The sequence below is a fragment of the Lipotes vexillifer genome, unplaced genomic scaffold, assembly GCF_000442215.2.
Source record: "Lipotes vexillifer unplaced genomic scaffold, Lipotes_vexillifer_v1.1 scaffold182, whole genome shotgun sequence".
NCBI lineage: Eukaryota > Metazoa > Chordata > Mammalia > Artiodactyla > Lipotidae > Lipotes > Lipotes vexillifer.
The window spans coordinates 4,054,639-4,077,493 of NW_006798798.1; the positions used below are offsets into that span (position 1 = coordinate 4,054,639).

At 46.0% G+C, this 22,855-nt stretch overlaps 2 protein-coding genes across 4 annotated transcripts in view; one reads left to right on the forward strand and one right to left on the reverse strand.

Annotated features, from left to right (window-relative positions):
* The first annotated feature begins 6,645 nt into the window (after nucleotides 1-6,645).
* On the forward strand, nucleotides 6,646-13,526 carry CEBPG (CCAAT enhancer binding protein gamma). The gene is made up of 2 exons (XM_007470949.1): nucleotides 6,646-6,732; nucleotides 12,701-13,526. The coding sequence occupies exon 2, from the start codon at nucleotides 12,790-12,792 to the stop codon at nucleotides 13,237-13,239; it is 450 nt and encodes a 149-aa protein (XP_007471011.1). The 5' UTR covers nucleotides 6,646-6,732; nucleotides 12,701-12,789; the 3' UTR covers nucleotides 13,240-13,526.
* A 6,034-nt stretch (nucleotides 13,527-19,560) lies between these two features.
* PEPD (peptidase D) overlaps nucleotides 19,561-22,855 on the reverse strand; it is a 123,699-nt gene continuing 120,404 nt past the window's right edge. For all 3 annotated transcript variants that reach the window (XM_007470951.1, XM_007470952.1, XM_007470950.1), the window contains 2 exons: nucleotides 20,159-20,350; nucleotides 19,561-19,698 (listed from right to left, as the gene is read on the reverse strand). In XM_007470951.1, coding sequence (XP_007471013.1) covers nucleotides 19,561-19,698; nucleotides 20,159-20,350 — 330 coding nt within the window. The remainder of the gene's footprint in view (nucleotides 19,699-20,158; nucleotides 20,351-22,855) is intronic.

Sequence of the window (22,855 nt, forward strand, 5' to 3'; positions counted from 1 at the left end):
CTCAGGTTAGTTCTTTCTTCCTTTCTTTTTTTTTAATATTAATTTATTTATTTGGCTGCGCTGGTCTTTGTTGCCGCACACAGAATCTTCGTTGCCGTGTGTGGGATCTTTAGTTGCGGCATGTGGGATCTTAGTTGAAGTATGCACGTGGGATCTAGTTCCCTGACCAGGGATCAAACCCAGGCCCCCTGCATTGGGAGCATGGAGTCTTAACTGCTGGACCACCAGGGACGTCCCTTCGCCACAGTGTGGTTGTGTTGTTCATTTGTAGTACAGTTAGGTTATTGGTTACTGTTTGTACAACATTTCATTTTGGGTTCCTCCCACATCCTGGTTAGTGTTAACTATTTGTTTCTGGGGTTTGTGAAACCTCACCACAGTTCTCAGAGTCAGAGATATACAAAAAGGTATACTCACAGAGGTATCACTTGCTCCCTCATCTCTCCTACCCGCTTCCTACTCTCCCATTCTTTCTATCTCAGTCCCATCCACCCCTCATAGGTAACCAATATCATTAGTTTCTGATTTATTTGTCCAGTGTTTCCTTTGCGTGACTGATCCCCTGCCAGTCTTGATGGTAAATGGACAAGAGCAGCGGCCAAAGCCTTACCCCTGCATTCATGGAGTCTTAACTGCTGGACCACCAGGGACGTCCCTTCGCCACAGTGTGGTTGTGTTGTTCATTTGTAGTACAGTTAGGTTATTGGTTACTGTTTGTACAACATTTCATTTTGGGTTCCTCCCACATCCTGGTTAGTGTTAACTATTTGTTTCTGGGGTTTGTGAAACCTCACCACAGTTCTCAGAGTCAGAGATATACAAAAAGGTATACTCACAGAGGTATCACTTGCTCCCTCATCTCTCCTACCCGCTTCCTACTCTCCCATTCTTTCTATCTCAGTCCCATCCACCCCTCATAGGTAACCAATATCATTAGTTTCTGATTTATTTGTCCAGTGTTTCCTTTGCGTGACTGATCCCCTGCCAGTCTTGATGGTAAATGGACAAGAGCAGCGGCCAAAGCCTTAAAAGGTCATGGAAATGAAGGTGAAGGTTACCCCAACAGGTAAGTTTCTTAGACTAGGAGATGTGCTGGCCAAGGCTGAGGGGACTCTAGAAGGGGGACTGATAAATTTGATACAATATCAAATAAAGTCCCTACTTTATTTGTATTTCCTTAGTTTTTACCCAATGTCCTTTTTCTGTTCTAGGATCCCACCCAGGATACCACATTACATTTGGTTGTCATGTCCCCTTAGGATTCTCCAGACTTCCTCTGACTTTCCTTGTTTTTGATGACCTTGACAGTTTTGAGGTGTGCTGGTCAGATAATACTTTGTAGAATGCCCTTCTATTGGAATTTGTGTGGTGTTTTTCTCATAGTTAGACTACCGTGAGTTCTTGGGAGGTCAAGTGCCATTTTCATCTCATTATAGCAACATGGCTTATGTCTAATTGATGGTGACCTTGCTCACCTGGCTGAGGTAGTGTTTATCAGGTTTCTCCACTATAAAGTTTCTCTTTGTTTTTCCCTTTCATGCTCTGCTCTTCAGAAGGAAGTCACTATGTGCAGCCCATACATAAGGAGTGAAGAATTATTCTCCCCCATCTGAGGGCAGAGCATCTACATAAATTATTTGGAATTCTTCTGCATGGGAGACTCATCTCTTCTCCAACATTTATTTATTTACATCAACATGGACTCTTGAGTATTTCTTTTATACTCTGGGTTATAATTCAATACTACATTAGTTGTTTTCCACTCAAATTGGTATTAGGACTCTTTGGGCATTAGGGGCTCTTCCATTTGCTTCCTGTTCCCCTTTGACACGCTATTTTGGACTGAATGTTTGTGTCGTACCCTTCCCCTGCCACATTCATATGTTGAACCCCTAATCCCAAACATGTTGGTATTTAGAGATGGGCATTTGGGCAGTAATCAGGGTTAGATGAGCTCATGAGGATCCTCTTATAATGGGATTAGTGCCTTTATAAGAAGAGACACTGGAGAGCATGTTTCTCTCTCTCCCAGCATCCACACAAGGATCACGTGAGCACACAGTGAGATGGTGGCTGCCTACATACCAAGAGAAGAAGCCTTGGAATAAAGTCTACCTTGTTGGCACTTTGATCCTGGACTTTCCAGCCTCCAGAACTGTGAGAAAGAAATCTCTGTTGTTTAAGCCACCCAGTCTATGATGCTTTGTTATGGCAGCCTGAGCTACGACACATACCCTCATTGTTTTACTTTTTGAGTGTTCATTACTTTCTGGCATTGCAAGATGCTCCAGGTTCATCTTGTGTATTTCCTGCGTCATTCCTAGAATCAGCCATTTCTCCAAGGAGCCCAGTTGCTATTACTGGAGAATGTTATTAGAAACCAAGAACAGAGTCCTAGGTAGCAAATTCTTTTTGGATGGACAGATTATTTTGTGCCTGCTATGTGCCAGGCACTATCTTAGCTTCTTTTCATGTCAGTTTACTTGATCCTCATAACAATTCTATGAGGAATTTACTGTTAACCCTCTCTACAGATGGGGAACAGAGGTTTAGCTAGGTAAATGCTAGCCAGCATCACCTTGTTCTGTCTCCAAAACCCATCACACCACTATGATGGACACTGGTATCACATATGTCACAAATAGACAAACCAAAAAGCCCTCTATCTTCAGTTTTGTGCTTCATAGGCACTGGAATAACTTGCATTACAATCAATATGTAACAGGTAATCATTGCTTATTCAGTGGGGTGACGATATAAGAATAAGATCCTCCTAGGCCCACATGATACGGATTACCTCTCCTGATATGTACAGATGTCACGCCACTCTTATGAGCACAGATGCATGCAGCTCTCCTCATGTGTGCAGACAGTCTGTACCTAGCTTCATGTGCTCACAAGGTACACACCGATCCTTGTGTGCACAGATGACATGTACTACCCTTAAATGTACAGGTGACATGTCTTAACTCACAAAATAATGAAATCTGACACGTGGAAAAGTGCTTTATAATGGACATTCACCCTATTTGCCACCCGTTCAAGTTTAAACTATGTCAGATTTTTCTCTCTCACGCATAGGACCTGCTTATGAAATTTGGGGATGTCCTAAGACAACCGTTTAGCATCTCAGCTGTTATGATTCTAAATAGTGCTTCCAAAGGTAAAATTGGAGGTTTAAATTTTGCCCTCAAGGATGGAGAATCATATGATACAGGAAAGGACAGATCAGACAACCAGAGTGATTAAGGCTCTGTCAGAGTGACCACGGTGTGAGCTGGTGTCTGGATACTGATGGATTCGTCTGCTCAGCACTCCCTTTTCCTCTGGAAAGTGCCTCTGCCATCCCATCCATAGCTGCCATGTTAGTACATCCTGGCCATTTGATCATTCCAGGGCCTGGAATGGTCCTGGCCATTTGATCATTCCAGGGAAGAGCACCTTGATCCAGCTGGACCAACCCCAGAGTCCTTGCCTAGGACTTTTGTAACAGGAACTTAAAAGGTGAGTGGGCCTTTCTTTAGTGACCAAAGCTGTGAACACTGAGGCTGTTAGTGGCCGTGTGAAGAAAGAATAATGCCCTAAAATCTTTGACCAAATCCTTCTTTATGCTAAGCCTACTCGGGGATGGTTTTCAGTTACTTCCTATCAAAACAGCCTTAACCAATGCAGAAGGATGGCCAATCACTGTCCTGTTATTGATAATATACCAGAAAACATATCTACTGAGACTCAAACCTGTGACAGACATTATCTCAATTCTCAAAATGCTATATAGCTATAGTCCAGATCTGTCAAAGGTGGTAAATTTGGTATATTAATTTTTCAGAAATTTTCCAAATACACATTTATGATACTTAAGTATTATCCTAAGTACTTAAGACACATTTAAGAAAAATACTTAAGCATGCATAGTAAACGTCTATTGATCTGGCTTTCAAACAGTAAGAGATTTCAAATTACTAAACTTTTTCTCCACTCTGCGGAAAGAAGTGAAATGATAAGATGTGGTAACTAAGGGAATTATTCTAAAAACGCCTTTTGAGATACCCTAATGAGTCAACATCACCTTCAATATTGTGAATATTTCAGTGCCTGAATCATCAAAGCAATATTAAGCACAGCATGACTTTGTTTTGAAGTGTATTTTAGTCTATTACAATTCTATGGATATAATTTGTTTGTAATTCATGTATGAGCATCATGGTAATAACAGCTAATACTTTTGAGCTCCTACCATGTATCAGTAAGGTAGTGTTCTAGGGCCCTAACTTTTATCAACTCCTTAATCCTCACAACAATTCTATTGGATAGACACTGCTCTCCCCATTTGCAGATGACAGAGAGGTTAAGTAATTTGCCTGAGGTCACACACCAGTAAGAGGTGAAGCTGTGAACAGAACAGCCTGACACTAGAGTCCATACCTGTTAGGTAACTAAGTAGTTAACCGTAGTAGCTCTCGGGTAACTAGCCTATTCAATTAGCAGCAGATCCTACTTCTCAAGTCCTTTGGAGGGAATTTTAATGTATTGCTTCGTTACAAATTCTTTGGATTTGCAGACTACGTATCAGGTATCAGTGAGGCAGAGATCCACGCAGGAAATTTTTCTTTGATTATAGTGGCTTGCGTCCCTGTGACTTGCAAGAAACAACATGGTGGATCTCCTCAAACTAGAGACAGCTCCACCAGGCTCTCCTCATTTCCTTATGGCGAGAGCAAGCGTTTCAGAGGATTCCCATCTCTCTTAGGGTAAGAATCAGAACCCTCTCAGGCCACAAGGCCCTGTCCATCTCATCAGTCTCCTCCGGGACACTGTGCTTCAGCCAAAGAAAGGTGTTTCTCCCATCTCAAGACCTTTAGATAAGACAGTCCCTCTGACTTGAAGGCACATCCACTTCATCTGCGCCGCCTAGGCAAATCCTGCTCATCTTACAGTGTTTCCATAACCCACAGACCAGATTTGTTTCCCTTCTTATAATCTCTCGCATCTTGTACTTCCTTTTGTAATAGCTGTGAAAATGGTAATTAGAAAATTGTGTGGTTACTGAATGTCTGTCTCCCTGCCTCTAAGTGTAAGCTCCATGTGGACAGGGACTGCTTGTCTTGTTTGTTGCCGATTCCCCACAGCTTAGCACACAGTTGGCACCAAATAAATATTTGTAAACTGAGAAGACAGAATTACCAGCTACTAGCTGAAGAGGAAATAAATACTCTAGTCTCCTTGGCATTGACTAATCCGCTGAGTGTGTAAGAAGGCTTGCCCAGACAGACACAGAGAATGCTGGAACAGCTTGGCAGAGTGGTTAGCAAACCAGGGGATAAATGAACATATCTATATGGTTTTTTTTTTTTTTATACAATTTTTAAAGTGATTAGGACATGGTGAGGGTAAAATTATAATTTTGTCAGCAACAAAATCGAATCCAGTTTGAATAGTGCTAAAATCTTGATCAAAGAAATTTCAACTCAGAACACTAAGGGCCAAAGTGAAAGAAACGTACTGGTTTTGATGATACTGTGTCATTCTACCAAGTCTGCTTCTGTGGTATTCAGTGTTCACGTTTAGTTGCAGCCCTCTTAATTTTTATATCTTTATTTTTTTTTGCAAATGTTTTATCACCTCTTTACTGATTCCTCGAAACCGTCTTATGCGGAGAGGTGGTGCCATAGCCTGGGTGATGAAGAAACCTTTCCTCTTTCAAAGACTCCAGTTTTTAGACGATAAGAATTGCTAAAAAGGAAGCAATCAAACCTGTCTGCCTCCACCCAGCGCGCTGCTTCCCAGTTGTAATACGCTTTCAGATCCTCCTGTGAAATGTCTTACATAAATAAGGCTGGTTTGCCATCCATTTTTTTGAGTTCACGTCTCTCAATCTGTTCACCTGGAGGATAGCACAAGGGAATTGATCGTGTAAATTCATTTCTCCGTAACCACAGTCTGCACCAGTGACATCAACACCAATCCTACGTTGGGAAAATTTTGCACCCTTCGTCTTTCAACAAGTTTGCAGCTGCCTTCAAGAGCCGTGAGGTCCAGGACTACTCTCCAGGCTCCCTCCGAGGGGCGCGGGCCGTGGGCGGTGAAGCGACCGTCGGGCGCCCCGCGTCCTGGGAGGCGAGTCTGGTGGGCCGTTCCGGGAAAATGTCCCCGGCAGCGACTCTGAGGCGGGGCTCCCCGAGGACGTGGTGAAACCAAAACAGAAATCGATGGTTCAAAACATCACCTCAGCAAATTGTGTTTTCCAAAGACAGGTGTTGCCTTCACAAGGCTACGGCTCTCCAACGCCTCCAACTTTCACAGAACCTTTCTCGCAGCGGGTCGCCTACCGCTGGGGTGCCGTCCCGCGCGACAGGCCGGGGAACACCAGTCGGCCGCTCCTGCCTCGCCCGCCCCACCGCGCAGTGGGCTACGCCTCCGCCACGTGCCCGCCTCCAGCGCCCAGGCAGCCTGCGATTGGCTGGCGGCGCTGTCCGTCGCGGAGGGAGGGCGCGTCCCCCGCAAGCCGGCGCTCCCATTGGTTATGGCGGCGGCGGTCGCGGCCGGGCGCGCGGCCGCGGCGAGGAGGGGAGCCCGGTGGCGCTGGCGGCGGCGGCGGCGGCGGAACGGGCGGAGGCAACCGGTTTCGTAACCGTTGCTCTGACTCGCGGGCCGCGAGGCCTGGGTCGGGCCGCGCCGTGCGGGGCCGCTGGGAGTGGAGGCCTCTTGGGGGCGGGCGGGCTGGAGGCGCAGGTAAGGAGGCTGCGGGCGGGCTGAGGGAGGAGGAGGAGGCCGCGGCGCTGCCGGCCGCTCGCGTGGGCGCGGCCCCGGCCCGGCCCTGGGCGGCCGGCTTGCCGGGAAGGCCCCGCGCGGCCCGCGGCGCGGGCGGCGGCCCCGCGCGGCGTGTGATGCAACCTGCCGGCAACACCCGGCGGGGCCGCTGATCTCATCCTTGGCCCCAGCCCAGCGCCGCGGCGCCACCCGCAGACCCCCGCGCTCCCCCAGCGCCCCTGCTGCCGGCCCGGGACGGGATGCGAGCCGGGCTGTGCCCCCTCCAGAACCCGGCCTTCTGTTTGTGCAATGTGCAGTGTGACCAGCCAGGCTCGTATTGGCCCCTGGGGATAAAGGGTGTTCCCAGAATAGCAGAAGGTGGACGGTATCTTACTTCAGTGCCACCTGGGATATTTCCTGCGCCTGCAAAACTGCTCGGTGTCGGGTAATCGAGAATCCTTTTTAGAAGTTAGTCGAGTAGTCAGGGAAGGCGGTAGAGTTTTAAATATGTGACATTACACAAATAATATTGTGCTTCCTTATGGAGCTGTACTTTGAATATCCTTCAGGTGACTGTTGAACACAGGTTGGATGAAAGTGCAGCAACCACGAGCTGACTAGAACAGAGAGGGCAAAAAATGAAGTTGCTTCGTTAGCATGCTTGGAGGGAACACAGTAAGGAAAATTGCCAGCGAAGGTGTCTAGATGGAGAGGATGGAAATGCATGTTTGAGGGGAAGGAGAATCTGTTCTTCCAAGTAGGCTCGTGTGTTTTTATTCTTCAGAAGGTTTAATTGCTGGGCTTTCTTCTGGTCTGAAGTTTGTGCTGTCATCTGGCGTCTTAAAATGGGTCCGTTTCAGAATGGTTTTAACCTTGGTGGGTTACACAAAAATTGGTAGTTCTCTCTCCCAGTGTACACTCACTCAGTTGAATTCTTATTGGAAGAGGTTGTCCTTTAATTCAGATAGGATGTGGGACGCTCAAAGAAACTTTTAATTTTTTTATTTTTTATCTTTTTTGTGGTACGCGGGCCTCTCACTGTTGTGGCCTCTCCCGTTGCGGAGCACAGGCTCCAGCCGTGCAGGCTCAGCGGCCATGGCTCACGGGCCCAGCCGCTCCGCGGCATGTGGGATCCTCCCGGACCGGGGCACGAACCCGCGTCCCCTGCATCGGCAGGCGGACTCTCAACCACTGCGCCACCAGGGAAGCCCTCAAAGAAACTTTTGAAATAAAATAGTATAAAGGTTTGCTTTACTAAGAAATTCTGCATCTAAAAGCCCTTGACAGTTAAAAATTAGAATCTGGTCAGCTGTTACTACTTGAGTAGTATTTGGGATAAGCTATTAAAGCTGAAGCACCGTTTTGGAAAAACTTAGTGTAAACAAGGCTAAATAATTACAGGATGCTAGTGAGCTGAAGAATTTTTCAGTTCGAGTCCTGCTTCTGGTGGGCACACTTGGCGGATCCAGTCATTTTAATACCTCCCTGAAGAACATAGGTGGAAGCAAAACTTAATATTTTTTCCCCCAGAATATCCTCTGAATTCTCAAGGTCACATCATGACTGTCAGCAAGGTTGTCTGATCTTGGACAGGTGGTTTCATCCCTTGGGATTTAAACAGCACCTGGTGAGTCCTAGGTAAAGATAAATAGGACCTCATGGGGCTGAGTTTGGTCTTATGGCCTAAGATTGCCTCACGTGATCACAGAAATGGTAAACGCAGGTAGCCACAATTCCAGGTTTATTGTGTATTCTTAGGAGGGGGTACTTCCATGGGCTCTTATACTGGTAGGTACATTGGTCTCCTGTCTTTTTGGCTTTCCAGACCTATCAGTTAAAAACGAAAAAAAAAAGAAAAGAAAAAAAAGAATTGAGCATGACTCCCTAATAGATGTATATTTATAAACAATGTGTGTGTATTAGTTTGTGTGTGTTGTTAATGGCACTAAAAGTAGAGTAAAAAGATGACATTTAAAAAAGACAAAAGAGCATACATTTTCTTCTCATACTCCAGTGGACCACTTACGTATTCCCTGAAGGGATGTACCCTCCTTCATGGACCCCTGCTTTGGGTCATGAAACCAGCAGTGGCAAATAAATAGAAATCCTGCTCATTTGGGTGTTTGTTAACTTTGTTTACCTTCACTTCACTTGTAGTACAGAGTTGTCAGTCCCTGGCAACATATGTCTGAGAACTTGAGGTTATGGGAAGCATAACTGGGCAAAGTGGAAAATAAAGGTTCTCTACTGATATGAAGCAAAGACCAGACAAGAATGATGTTCACTGTATAGGCTGGGGACTAGAAGCAGCAAATGTTTTAATTTTCCTGTATACCATTAAGAAAGACCAGGAACTTTAGGTGGTGAGACCATAATATCTTAGTAACAGTCTTGATTTAATTATGGTTGTTATAAGAGATTTTAATGCTAGTGAATCTCATTTTTATGTCAAGTGTTTTCTCTTAGGCTTTTGAGGCTGTATTCAACAAATATTTCTTGAGCACCACTGCTGGATGCTGGGCATATGGTGATAAAGACAGAGTTCTGTCTCTAGTTTAGTCTACAGGGAGGCACACTATCGAGCTGGCATTGACCAAGAAACTGGGGGAACAAATTGGACAGAAGCACAAAGAAAAGATAACGTGCAGACAGAGGAGGCTGTGCCCCTGAGAGATGATGTCAGCCTGAGGTAATTCTGTGGTGTTGGGATGGAGATGGATAGTAGAGGTGAGGTGTTTTGGGGGGGTGGGGGTGGGTAGAATTGTCAGATACCAGTGATTTGAACAGATTTGGAATAAGGGACAAACATCTGAATATTTTGGAGTGTAGACCTTCATTGAGGAAATTGGAGTTAAAAATTTATTTGGGGGGGCAGGGGAGGAATATCTGGTTGTACACATGTGAAGAAAATGACAAGAGGGTTAGGAAAATCCTCGAGAGGTTTATTTTCCCAAGTGAAACTTGAGAAAATTTTGATTTTGTTTTACTCATTTTAACGTTTTGAGTTGTCACTGTGTCACTGATTTGAATGAACATTACTTGAATTAAGGAATTTGAATTTAAAAAATGTTACCCACTCAGTCCACCTTTCTTAAGGTCCATGGTTGATTTGTAGCAGTGGCTGTCAAACTTCAGTGTCATCAGAATCACTTGGAGGTCCTGTTAAAACAAGATCGCCCAGCCCTATTCCTAGAGCTCCTGATTCCTAGGTCTGGGGCAGCCTGAGAATTTGCATTTCTAACAAGGTGATGCTGCTGCTACCGGTTCAGGGACCACACTTTGAGAACCACTGCTTTTCAGTTTTTCTCCTGCTTCCTGCTTGAATGATTCACAGCAAGGAAACAAGGTGCCACTCTGCTTCCTGTAGACTGAACTTTGGAATAGTATTTGTCCACATAGGAGCCAGACTTTCATTTAGGGTTGAATATCCAGATCTGAAATAAACTTATTTTCTTTTTGTGCATTGTAGGTGCTCAATAAATGTTAGTGGAAGAAACAAAAGCACAGATAACTGTGTAAACTAAAATGTGTAACTTATAGAGGCAGCTGTTTTGCTCAGTGTAGAAAACAAAATTGATAATATGTTTGGCGTTAAGTCTTAAACCACTTAGCTCTGACTCCCTTTCCTTAGTGGATAGCTCTTCACTTTAAGAGCTACTTTATTGGCTTGTCTTCGGTTGGAGAACTTAAAAAACAAAAAAAAATTGGAGTTCTTTTTATTATCTCCAAGTTTCCTTTTCTTACATTTTTACCAGTTTGATGATTACTCTTTGTTTTACAAGCCGAAGGACTCATTTTCAAAACCTTGCCTACTATGTTCAGCCTAGTACCTTGAGTCAGACTGAGGTAAAAGAGCCCTTCCCTGTTCCGTTATCTTTGAGAACAAAAATGGGCATGAACATCACTAAATTTGGAGGCTATAATAGTTTTTGGTGACTGAAGTTTGTGGTATACTGTCAAAGTCAGAAGGCATTTTACCATTTTACATCCCTCATTTGCAGATGGGGAAATCGAGGCTCACAGAGGGAAGGGGTATGTCCAGAGTGAAACAGGGAAAGTCAGAGCCAAGACAAGAACTGACTTGGTTCCTGGTTTGTACTTCTTTGGATCATTGTTATCTCTGAGTTTATTAGAGAGTAGCTTTAAAGACTAAAAACCTAATTGACATATAAAACATAAAAAAGAAGATAAGTAAGATGAACATAATCATGATTGTTGAGACAGTCCCAGGAGACGTGTTAAACAAGTTCATAAAAATTGAGTAAACACTTTTCACTTCATGCCAAATAGATAAGCAACGGTATAGATGGCCTTTAACATTATTAGTGGTAAGTGTAGCTCAAATTATACTGAACTGCCACTTTTTAACTGGAAGAAAAAATAGGCAACATGATAAATTATCAAGGGAAATGTGAAATACCCATTACTGAAGATAGACTTGGAGTAGATATCCATCATGGTTTTGGAAGGAAGCTTTTGGTGTTTCCTTAGCACTGAAGTGAGAACAGATGACCGGCTAGCTCAGGGCTGCCTGTGTGGCTTGAAAAAACAATGGAAAGTAATGATATATGGCCTTTTTAAAAGCAAAGATTTTTAAAAAGCAGACCAGTAAATGGTGTTTATACAGAAATGCCTGGCTAAAGGTTTGGGTGAAGCTACTGGTGTTTACTAACTGAGCTTTTCTTGAGAACTGTAAGGTGTACTCATTTGAGGCAGTTCATAATTCTGGCTGCAGGTTTTTTTTTCCAGTGATGCAGTTTTAGCAGTTTTGTGAAAAGAGAACGGGATAGTTTTATGGTTCCTAACACTGCTTTCTCCGTTTCCAAGAGTGCTGTGACTTCTTGGTGGGCACGGTTCACTCAGCTTAGTCAGTTTGCCTTGAAGTGGCCTCATGATGATAGGATAGGTCTGCTTTTGACACATCTTGAGGCAGTTGTAGCGAACTGGTTGAATTCATAGTAATCCAAATATGACTAGTTCTGAAACTGTGACTTCATGCCGCAATCTTTCAGAATTGGTGTTTCCTGTGTGCTCCTTGAGCAATGTCAAGTGGGTGCAGGCGCTGCAGCTGCTCTGGCTCTTGGTCCAGCCTGAGTCCCAGTGCTTGCACCTCCTTGGATGCATCATCAGGGCTTTTGTTTCTTTCCTTGTGGTTTTAGGCTGACTGTGTTTAGATGTGTTTACTAATTATGTCGAGAATTAAAAAAACACTGTTAGAAGCATGATGGGATGGGGAAGCAAATTGGGTATCTCAGAGCTCCTAAATCTGTGATCCAAGAAACTAACTTAAAAAAATCTCTGTAAACTACTCTCATTTGAGGTCATAGAAAAAAATAAAAACAAGCAAAAAACACCTTTTCAAAATATCCTGTAAAGATTCTTACGCTCCGGGAGAGAAGTCAAGTCCTTGATGACTCAGTCTCTGCATATTAGAGTAAGGACCATGCAGAGATCGTAGGGCAGTGCTTCCTGATGAGCACTGGAGACTGGGCTGGGCACTCTGCTCCAGCCTTCTATTTTGACTTGAGCCAACAGTTGAAACTTTTTCCCTCTTTTATTGCAGGTGTCTCTCCTATCATAATTGAACTCATTGTGTTTAAACCAAACATAGCACATTTCTCTCTTGCAGATTGCCAAGTGCTATTGGTTCATATGTGCTACCTAATTAGTGATATTCTTTTGTTTTTCCTCCCATTTTTGATAACAAGCACAGATGGGCAGTACCCTCAGGGGTTCAGGTGGGTTGAATTTGGCCGTATGGTGTGTCTGTATTAACTTACCTCTCTAAATTACATGACTTAGACTTCTGAAACATTGGAGCAGTTGGCAGTTGTCATAGACTTTTCTCAGCATAATCAATTAATATTGGCCTGCTAGTAGGTACATGCAAGTTTAATCTTATTTGATCTTGTCATTTCACATATTTTAATGCAATTTATTTTTTAACTAGGTACATGTGAAGATTTCTTGGCAGATCAAACCATTGATCACCTTGTCTTCATTTCTACTTGTTCTGTGTTGACAAGGGAGCGTGCCCAAATGAGCAAGGTATCACAGCAGAACACTATTCCGGGCGTGAATGGAATAAGTGTCATTCATACTCAGGCTCATGCCAGCGGCTTACAGCAGGTTCCTCAGCTGGTGCCCGCCGGCCCTGGGGGCGGAGGCAAAGCTGTGCCTCCAAGCAAGCAGAGCAAAAAGAGTTTGCCCATGGATCGCAACAGTGATGAGTATCGTCAGCGCAGAGAGAGGAACAACATGGCGGTGAAAAAGAGCCGGTTGAAAAGCAAGCAGAAAGCGCAGGATACGCTGCAGAGAGTGAATCAGCTCAAGGAAGAGAATGAACGGTTGGAAGCAAAAATTAAATTGCTGACTAAGGAATTAAGTGTACTGAAAGATTTATTTCTTGAGCATGCACACAACCTCGCAGATAATGTGCAATCCAGTAGCACTGAAAATACGACAGATTCTGATAATGCAGGACAGTAGACCTCACCCCTTTCAAACGTCACAACTTGTGGCTTTAACGTTAAAGGTGTGACTACCTACACTACTCGTATCAGCGGCTGAATCTCCATTATTCAAAGATCCATTGAAGGTTGTTTTCTAGAATAAGCACTGAAGAGTTGATTAGCTAAAAATGTTAGCCATATAATTTGAATATCTGGTTTTAAATGATAAGGATTTTTGTGGGGATAAAAAACAGTTTTAGAGGTATATGGTAAAAAAAAAAAAAATGCCCTGGAGCTTGATGTTCTTAATAAATCCTGACTCCCAAGAAATGTTTCTTTTCTAGGTTGACAAAAGGAATGGGGAACTGGCAAGTCATGCAGAAAGGTCTTGGTTTTAATGGATATGGTTAATTGGATGAAAGAAAGTTGAATGCCATCTCTGTTTATCTGTGTGTGACTCTTTTCTAAATTATGTATTAAAATGCTTAGAGCTATAGAAACCAATCACTTTATAATTTGGAGTGATTTTATGTATAGCATAAACCTTGTTTTAGCATAATTAGTACCGTTTTCCCCAGCAAGTACAAGTTTTTGAATAGTGATGTCAGGTTAAGTTAAGAAACTCCATTGCATTTTAAAGGCAGTATGCAGCCAACTGGCTTAAAAGTATAAATAGCATTTAGGAAGCAGATCGTTTTTTAAAAGTAAAAGCAAAGCATTTGGGATACCTTTGGGTTATTGCATTGGCATTATTTTGTTAAAATTAAAAAAACAACTCAGTGGTTTAGAGAAACTTATGTACCAAAATTTTAGTTTCTGCAGATGCTAGTAAAGTAAGCATTTTTTTTTTAACATAACATGTGGACAGCCAAGTTAGTAAACAAAACGTCTTAACAGTTTATGGCCACACAAGTTACTGATTAGGATTTTGAATATTAATTTCAGCAGGTAGTTTCTCCTGTGTTCAAATACACTGCAGTGGGGCTGTGGTTTTTAACAGCAAAAATTTCTTGTGAACGATCACTTGGTATTTGATCTTAAACAACTGATTATTAGAAAAATACATCATCAACTCCATGCCATTTCCCAAAATAATAGTCTAAGAAAACTTGAAAGTGTAAGGTTTAACCTTTAATTTATTTCACTTAAACACATCGTTTTATATTGTTTTTGCAACATTTTCTAGTTAGTGGGCTGTTCTTCCAGACTTCTGTACCACTTTTTATTCATTTGTATGCATTTATGTCCCATAAATTATTTTAGCAAGAGAATACTGATAAAACTCAGGATATTGACATTTTTGTTAAGACTAAAAAGTGGCAGTCACTGAAGATGGAAACCTCTAGGGTCTGGCTTATATAAGTGTTGGTAGTTTTGATTGTCCTTGTTGACTTTTTTTTTTTTTTAAGAACAATTCTAGCTCAAATTTGTGTTTTTCTCTTTTTTTGGTTTTTGTTTTTGGGTGACCTAGGCTGGTGACAAGAGACTGAGTCACATCAGATTAAAAAGTTACCAGGTATCTTATTTGAACATGGTCGTTTGGGGCCACATTGTTGTTTCATACTAGGACCTGGGACAGTGTAACCAGGATGTAACTCAAGTTGCACCCTTGGGTTGGTGGAAGAGTGCTGTCTGTGCCCTTCTGGGCAGAAGAAGACATCACAGTGCCCTGCAACTCAGCAAAGCCATTATTAAAGGCCAAGAGTCCCTTCTGCATATGACAAGAGCCCTGTATTGTTCCATGAGAGTGACTGTCCGAGGACGGTTAACTCCCTATAGATCCAGGAGACAGGATAGGGCTTCCTATTAGGGTCCAACATCAGTTTACTGTGGTTGGAGTATGGATCTACTTGTAGGTTGATAGATGTTTGAAACAACTAACTAGGAGATACCCACAGAATCCTACTGAATCTTTAATAGCACCTCATTGGAGATGCAGTTAGGTCACTTGAATCTTTAGGTACCTATAAGAGGTGCTACAGACATTTTTAATCTCTTATTTACTAAACAGTGTCTTTCAGAAATGGTTGTCCCCATGGAATTTATTGTTACCAATTATATGAATTGACTTAACTATCTTGGAAAAGAAGCTTTAGGGAAATCATCAGGTATGTACTCAATTATTTCAAATAAAATAAGATTGTACCTTTTGGAAAAATTCAAGCTTTCCTTTTACCTGTGCAAATCAAAACTAGCACCAGCAGTCATGCATAGAACAGAAATGTTAACCGTTGTCTTGACTATCTCATTGAAGTGTTTGGGAATGAAAGTTTTTAGTTTGATAGATTTATCAGTATAAAATGGAGGGAAACCAAGTATGGGGAATGGGTAAGTTTGGGAATTGTATATGACTTCTGTAACTTTTGTCCTGTAGTTACATATGAGCCATTAGGATATGATCTGCCTTTGCTGGCAGGTCTAGTGATTTAGGAATTAGGCTTTAGTATAAATTTCTAGCTGCACGTGAGTCTTCCGGGATGGGTGTTTTCTGACAGGTCTTGGCTGCAGGTGGTGCGATGCAACAGTTCTTCCTGCTGTCTGGCCCCTTTTAGTTACTGGGATGTGAGCTCAGTTACTTTGGACATTCTTACCAAGAAGTCGTAAGATTTTAATAAAATATGACTGGATTTTTGAAATTCAGGTCACGAGTGTGAAATTCTCAAATTTACATAAGTAGAAATATGTACAATTTAATGTTTGGTGTTACAACAAAGGAAATCGGAGCAGCTTTTGATGTTTCTCAATCCCCCTTAGAGGGCTTGAAGCTTTGTACCTGAACAGCCCAGTTAAAACACTCGAGTGTTTTTGATGCCTTAGAAATAGGGAAAAATTTTTTGTTTGACAAAAGCTAGGAAGGAAGAGGGTTGGTCCTGTCGCTGTTGGAGCCGCGCCTCTCGGGAGGAAGCCCCTAGCCTGTTCTTGTTCCTGGCTTTCCTCAGTTGGTGAGATTACTCTATTTTTTTAAATATAATTTTATTTCTTTCAGTGAATTTGAAATAAAAATAACTTTGGAATAAAGACTGTATTTCATTGTGGGTTTCTTTATGTTAGATACCAAGAATGTAGTGCAAATGTTGACCAGCTCTGAGGAGCAGGCAGATGCTCTGCTGCCTTTCTGTTCCCAGCCCAGGGCAGGGGTGAGGTGGGTGTGGGGGCAGGCAGAGGCACTGTTGTCCCAAGTCTAGGCTTCCCTTAGTGATAGGAACCTAGTTTTCTCTGAACTTAGAGTGCCTTTCAGTAATATTCTTTGTCCCCTAGTCTAATGTAGAAATGTATACCAGAATAGAGGAAGCAATAACTCGCATCCTGCTTAGACAGCTGACGTCTCAGAGTGTGGTCTCCACCTACAGAGTGGTAGGAAATAAGTTCTGAGGCTTTGAGGTTGATGGAATGTCAAAGTAAAGCCTTTCCCCTAACGATACAGTTTATAGTATGTGCGTCGTCTTCGTTTACACAATGCCATAGGGTGTCTGTCGAAATGAATTCATACATAAGAGTACGAGAAGCTGATTTGAGTGTTTCAAGGGAAAGTGCCATAGATACTTGTCTTCTATGATCCTTCAGTTACTTTCATGTCTTGGGAAATAGATTTCTGTTTATTGCATCTTGGTGAAAATTGTAGTACAGTAATTTCTGTGGGTAATACGTCCCATTTCATTTTTATGAATTAGTTGTAATTTAGAATCCAATAACTTGTCAGGGAATTTTATTTCGACATGATTGTGAGGGTGCTAGCTCTTTTTCAATAAAAGCACTCTAGACCTACTGCTCTTCGGCTGCCTCTGAGTATCTGAAGAGTTCATGTGCATTTTACACGTACTCAAAGGAGAGCTGCAACCCTGAATATCCTTTGACTGCAACATCCCACTCCTCCCAGAGCTGTAGACCTGAAGGTTGTGCAGGGGTGTCCAGAGAACCGGGCTCGGGGCTGTCACACATCACACTTTTCTGCAGCCCAGTTACCCGAGTCTTGTTTCCTTTGAAGCAGCTATTGGAGCCAGGTGCCGTTGTACGTCACCACCTTTCAGTTCTGCCTCCTAAATGAATCTTGTGACATTCGCTTCACCTCCCCTTCCCCACCTTCTGCAGAGCCATCACCCTCTTTTGCCTGGCTTCTGTCTTCCTGGACCGTTGCATGCTCTCCAGAACCTTCATGGTTCTCCGGTGCACGCTGGGTGAGACCCGGTCTCCGTGGGATGTGGCTCTGCTCTCGCTGCCTTCATTCCCCTCCACCCTCCCCCATCACTTTGCTTTGGCTGCAGGGCTTTTCTCAGCACTTTTTAGCCCAGGGCCGGCTGCCTTAGGACAGCTCCTTACGTCTGGAATGCTTTTTCACTTCCCTCCCTTCCCGTCTCAGCCCCCCTGGCTTTCTAGATAAGGTCAATCCTGTTACTTTCCTTCTTGGCACGTTCTAATGTTTGAGATGATCTATTTGTGCACGTTTAAGGGGAAGCCTCTCTCAGGAGACTGGGCTCTGAGAGCAGGGGTCATGTCTTTATGCCACATTGGCACATAGCAGATGCTCATTTCTTGAATGAATACCTAGATCTTTTTCCTGGTTTTGGAAAAGCTTTTGGCACTGTATGCCTTTCTGGAAGGGTCTCTAATATATTTCTGAAGCTGTACAAATTTCTGCAGAAGTTGGGAGACTTAGGAATTGGACCATTCTCTAGAACATGGGGCAGAGTAGGTGGCTACTGCGGTTCCCTGAGACCTGTACCTGCAAAGAATGCCTTTGACTCGCCTACCTGGGCCCAAGCAGCCAGTTCTGTCCCCAGTGTCCCTCTTGGACAAACAGCATTTAGTTCCTGAGATTTCTCCTTGTTCTTTCCTATCGACTTGATAATCAGAGCAAACATTTATGTGAAATGGGCAGTCTTGGTATAAAACGTCTACAGGAGAGGACGGAGAGAGGTGTGTGTGTCTTTTAGTTATAACCCAGCTAAACTAAACTGTCCACTTCGAGTTCCAGCCTAACTTTATAACTTTAACTGGTTTTATCCTGGGGGTGGGGGAACCTGAAACCCTGCGCACTAGATCATGGCTCGAAGATACAGCTGGGGGAGAGAACGATTTGGCAAACTCCAACTCCTGACCCTCAGGCGATCATCACTCAAACTGCTTAATACCACAGATAACTCAGGGACTATATCTGCGCACCAGGAGGACACCTTAAAAGATGGTTTGTAAATCTAAGAGGCAAGAAAAAGATAAATGGTGATTTGAAACCAGCGCTGCTTTAATGTGGCCACATCACAAGCACTTTTGTGTTACTGCCATAGGAAGAAATCAATTTAGTCAACTCTTGAGTGACTTCAGCGGTCTCTGGCTTGGGCTACAGAGTTTCCCCACCCTATTAAGGTTTCATCTCTGACGTCCGTCCTTCTCACCTGCCCTTCACCTTGGCTCGGATGAGAGAACCCTAGAATGGTGTGCAGAATTCTCGGAGCCCGCTGCAGGGGTGGGGGCGGTTCTGTGGGACCGTGGGAGAGGTGGGCAGGCAGAGGAAGGCCAGGTGTTCTGCCACTGGCAGGGACTGGGCCCAGGTGGCCCTGGATGGCTCCACAGCCTCAGAGTGGAGTTCGGCCAGTGGACTTCCACTTAGGGGAGACAAATGGACTTGGCAGACGTGGAAGGAACCAGAAAGCTCACCTTTGCCACGGTGCTGCCTTAGGCGGCAGTGTCTCTCAAACAGATGCTGGCTTTGCTAGCCTGTCCCGCATGAGAAGGAAATCACAGACAAGGAATCTGCAAGTCTCATGTTGTCGATAACTGTACCTTGAGGGCTGCGTAATTCAGCCCCCCTTCGGAAATCCAGCTTCGAGGCCGTAACCGTACCCAAAAGGCTTCCTACTCTGCAGCCCTCTTCACGTGGGCAGAGGCCCAGCCCCACCTACGCCCGGACTCCCGGGTCTCTGCAGGGCCAGTTTCCAGGTCTAACCCTGCAGTGCTCACCTGCAGAGGGACAAACAGAGAGGGAGCCGGGCACAAAGGTCCATTTTAGGAAATCTTTTATTGCAAATTCCATTCTGTGTACTGATTTTGAGAGAAAACACGAGAAAGGCATCTTTCCTGAGCAGCACACAAATGACGGCAAGATACACGTTTAGTTGCTAGTGAAGAACAGGATTATTCAAAATAACGGGATAATTGAAAATTAGCATTTTAAAAGCCGCTGTCGTTCAAGCAAAGTAAGGACAGATTAAGGGTGTGATCCCACAGAAGGTTAATAAAAAAGTTTCTCCCTGGGAAACAGCATACTTGGTGTGATCAAACGCCAATGCCGCATGTGATTCCGGAGCACCGCTGGGGGGCCAACCACCAGGCCGCGGTCCATGAGGTGAGCTTGCCCGTGGCTCTACTTTGGGCCAGAGAAGGGAGCAAAGGCCTTGTCACGGCCTGCCATGCATTCTTCAACCTCTTCCACTGTGCGGGGCACACAGGTCAGCAGCTCCATGCCACTGTCCGTCACCACGACGTCCTCCTCGATCCGGACCTGGTCAGAACGACGGACGCTCGTTATCTCTGAGCTGGCCTCACACGCTAAGTGTGAGGGTCGGGCCCGACGGCTCCAGGCTGACCCCCGCCGAGTGGGAAGAGCCCTTTCTGAGGAGTGGTCAGTACTGCCGGGGGCGGGGGGCTGGTCTCAAGGCCTCTGTGGGCAGCTGCTGGGAAGAAGGCGCCTCCCACGGGGCTGCTCGTGCCACCTGCCCACCCTGGCCTTGCCCCTTGCCCGGTGGCTGGGAGCCCCTGGAGTGGGCAGGGGTTTTGTAGGAATCTGAGTCGCTCGTGTTGAGGGCTGAGGCTCCTGTCTGCTGACAGACCATGAGAAAGGGCAGGCCAGGTCCCTCTCCAGTGAGGAAGTCAAGACTGTGCCTCCTGTCCTGGAGGACAAAGAGGCGACACGCAGCAAGGAGCAAGGGAGCAAGAAGGACTCGGGGCCCACCAGCACTCACCCCGCCAAAACCACGGAAGCGTCGCAGGACCTCGCGGTTAAAGAAGCGGGCGCGGGCCGGGTCAGCCAGGGCCTCGTCCAGGAGGTGGTCAATGAAGTAGATGCCGGGCTCCACAGTGAGCACCATGCCCGGCTCCAGGTGCCGAGCGGTGCGCAGGTGCCGCAGGCCGGGCTCGTCCAACCGGTCCACGCCCTGGGGGATAGGACAGTGAGGGGGATCCAGGAGGGCGCAGCCCCAGCCCAGGGCCACCGCATCGGTGGGAGGAAGATGGAAACAGGTGAGCGCGCGGGGCACCCGCCCTGCTCGTGCAGGCGTCCGCACGTGGGGCCCGCCTCGGGCCCCATGGGTCCCCCTGGAGCTGCAGGAGGCTCTGTGACCGTGGGGGTCTCCAGCCCGGACTCAGCCTTGCTGTGTTGTCCACGGCACTCCAGATAAAACCCTCCACGCTCTGCACGCTCCCCTAGACGTCTCACATCCCTGCCCCTGCTTCTCCTCAGAACCGTGCCCCGTGGACACCCGTGCGCACACACCCAGGTCACGCTGCCCCTGCTGGCCCATGGGGCTGGCTGGGGGTCCAGCTGCCTCCCCGCTAGAGGAACAGTAGAAGCCAAACTTGTGCAGCTTTTAAGAAGGCCTGCGGGGCCTCCCAGGCCGCGCGCTTTCTTCTAGGCAGCTCAAGTGGAAACCAGCCCCAGAAGTGCTGGACCTGGGTCCCCCCACAAGCCAAGTCCTAGGTTTTCCACATGGCCTTCCAGGAGGAGGGACAGGTGCTGTCGGCAGGACGGGCCATCAGTACGAGCTCTGGCTCGTGTGTGCACAAACACACGCTCACCCCGTGTGCATGGCTTGGGGGTGTGGGCCCCAAGAAGCGCACGTGGGTGGCTGCACACCATGCCCCTGTGCTGGGCCCCCACTAACCCAAGGGGACCGGCTCTCAGCCCTGCAGGGGCACCCCCCCCCCGCCCCCCCCCCCCCCCACACCCAGCAGGTGCTCTGGAGCCATTAGGGGCTCCCATTCTGGAAAGGACAGGAAGAACCGAGTAGTCATACTACACAAGTGGAACCAGAACAGAGGATAATAACAGACTTAAGACAGATCATAGATCCCTGCATTTGAGGGCTCCAAACTAGGGTCATGGAAAAAAAGGAGTCTTCAATACATTATCAAAATTACTGTGCAAGACTTGATGAATAATTAGATAATAGAGAAAAAGGAAAGAGATGAAATTTATCTTCAGGATTCAATGACAAGGTGGAAAATCACAATTCACGAGGCCTAGCTGACCAAGATTTGATATGCAGGAGAGTAATCCCTGATCACCACATTTACACACACAGCCCCCAGCACCCACAAGCGAGGATACAGGCAAGGGCTACAGGTTGATACTCATCCCAGAAACAGTGTCCAGAAACATATGGTTGAGGAAAATGGCTGTAAAAGAGAATTCAACAGTTAGGGGCAGCATAGTCAAGGGAGGGGCTTGGAGTGTCTCTTTTATATACAGATACTTTCTTTTTTCCATAGGAAGACTACAGGAAAGAGCCTAATGAAGAGGGAGATCTGTTGCAAAGGAGACAGTGAATGTGGGCACAGGAAAAGCCAAAATGCAGAGCACAGAGAGCAAGAATAATTTCTGATGGGAGGAGAAACATCTTCCTCTGAGAAAGACACAGGGGAAGGGCCCCTGCATCCTGCAAGCCCACACTGTAATCTTCTGAGGGAAACAAAATTCGAGTTCAACAGCAAGGAAAGATGCGAAGTGAGAATGGAGGCCTTAAGGGGAGAGAATGCTCTGCATAGAGAAGACAATGCATTAAATAATAAAATTACTGGGAGACTTCTTGTGGTCAGAGACATTTCTGCTAGTGGACAGGCTTGTGACACTTTGGCCCCCCCCCCCGGGGCCAACACTCACATGGGCGTAGCCAACGGGGCCATGAGGGCAGGTGGTACCTAGGACACTTGTAGAAATGTCCCTGCCTTCCCAGGTCCCAGAGGCACCCCCATCCATCCCTTGGCCAAGGCCTGTGAGTGAGTGGGGCAGCAAGCAAGCTTTCTGGTCGGGCTCTGAGCTTGCCCTGCCCTGCTCGCAGCTCTCCCCTGGAAGCCCAGCTGCTGGAGATGGAGCTGTCATTTCTGACTGTTTGGGGGCCAAGAACATCAGACTTCAATTAGTGGTTCATGTAAGGTAACCAGAAACGGGCTGGCTCAGCCTCCATCCACGGCTGGGCACAGCAGGGAAGGCTGTGAGCGTGATTCCACGAGGGCGGGGACAGCGGGGCGTGTAGAAACTGGTACGCGCAGCCGCCCTGACCTGGTGTGAGTCAGGCTGGGACGGAGGTGATGAGGGGACACTAAGGCCCTGTGACCCCTGATGGGTCATGCTCTGGGCCCAGAATCCTGTCTGGTGTGGTACCCGACCCCAAAGCACTACTGTGTGCCTGGAGGAGCTAGGCAGGAAGGCAGGGGACATAGAAGGGCACAGTCTGGGATGACAGTCCCTGTGCTCAGGTGGGAGGTGCTGGTGGGGTGGGGCGGGGCCCTGTCTCCTGCCATCTGAAGCCTCGTGCCTGCCCCTGGGCAGCCCCTCCTGTCCCTTCCCTTCTTGCTGCCCCCCAGGTGCCGTCACCTTCTCTCTACTCCAAGGTTGTCAAAGCCAGGGGCCTGGCGGAGGCAGAGACTGACAAGGTCTCCCT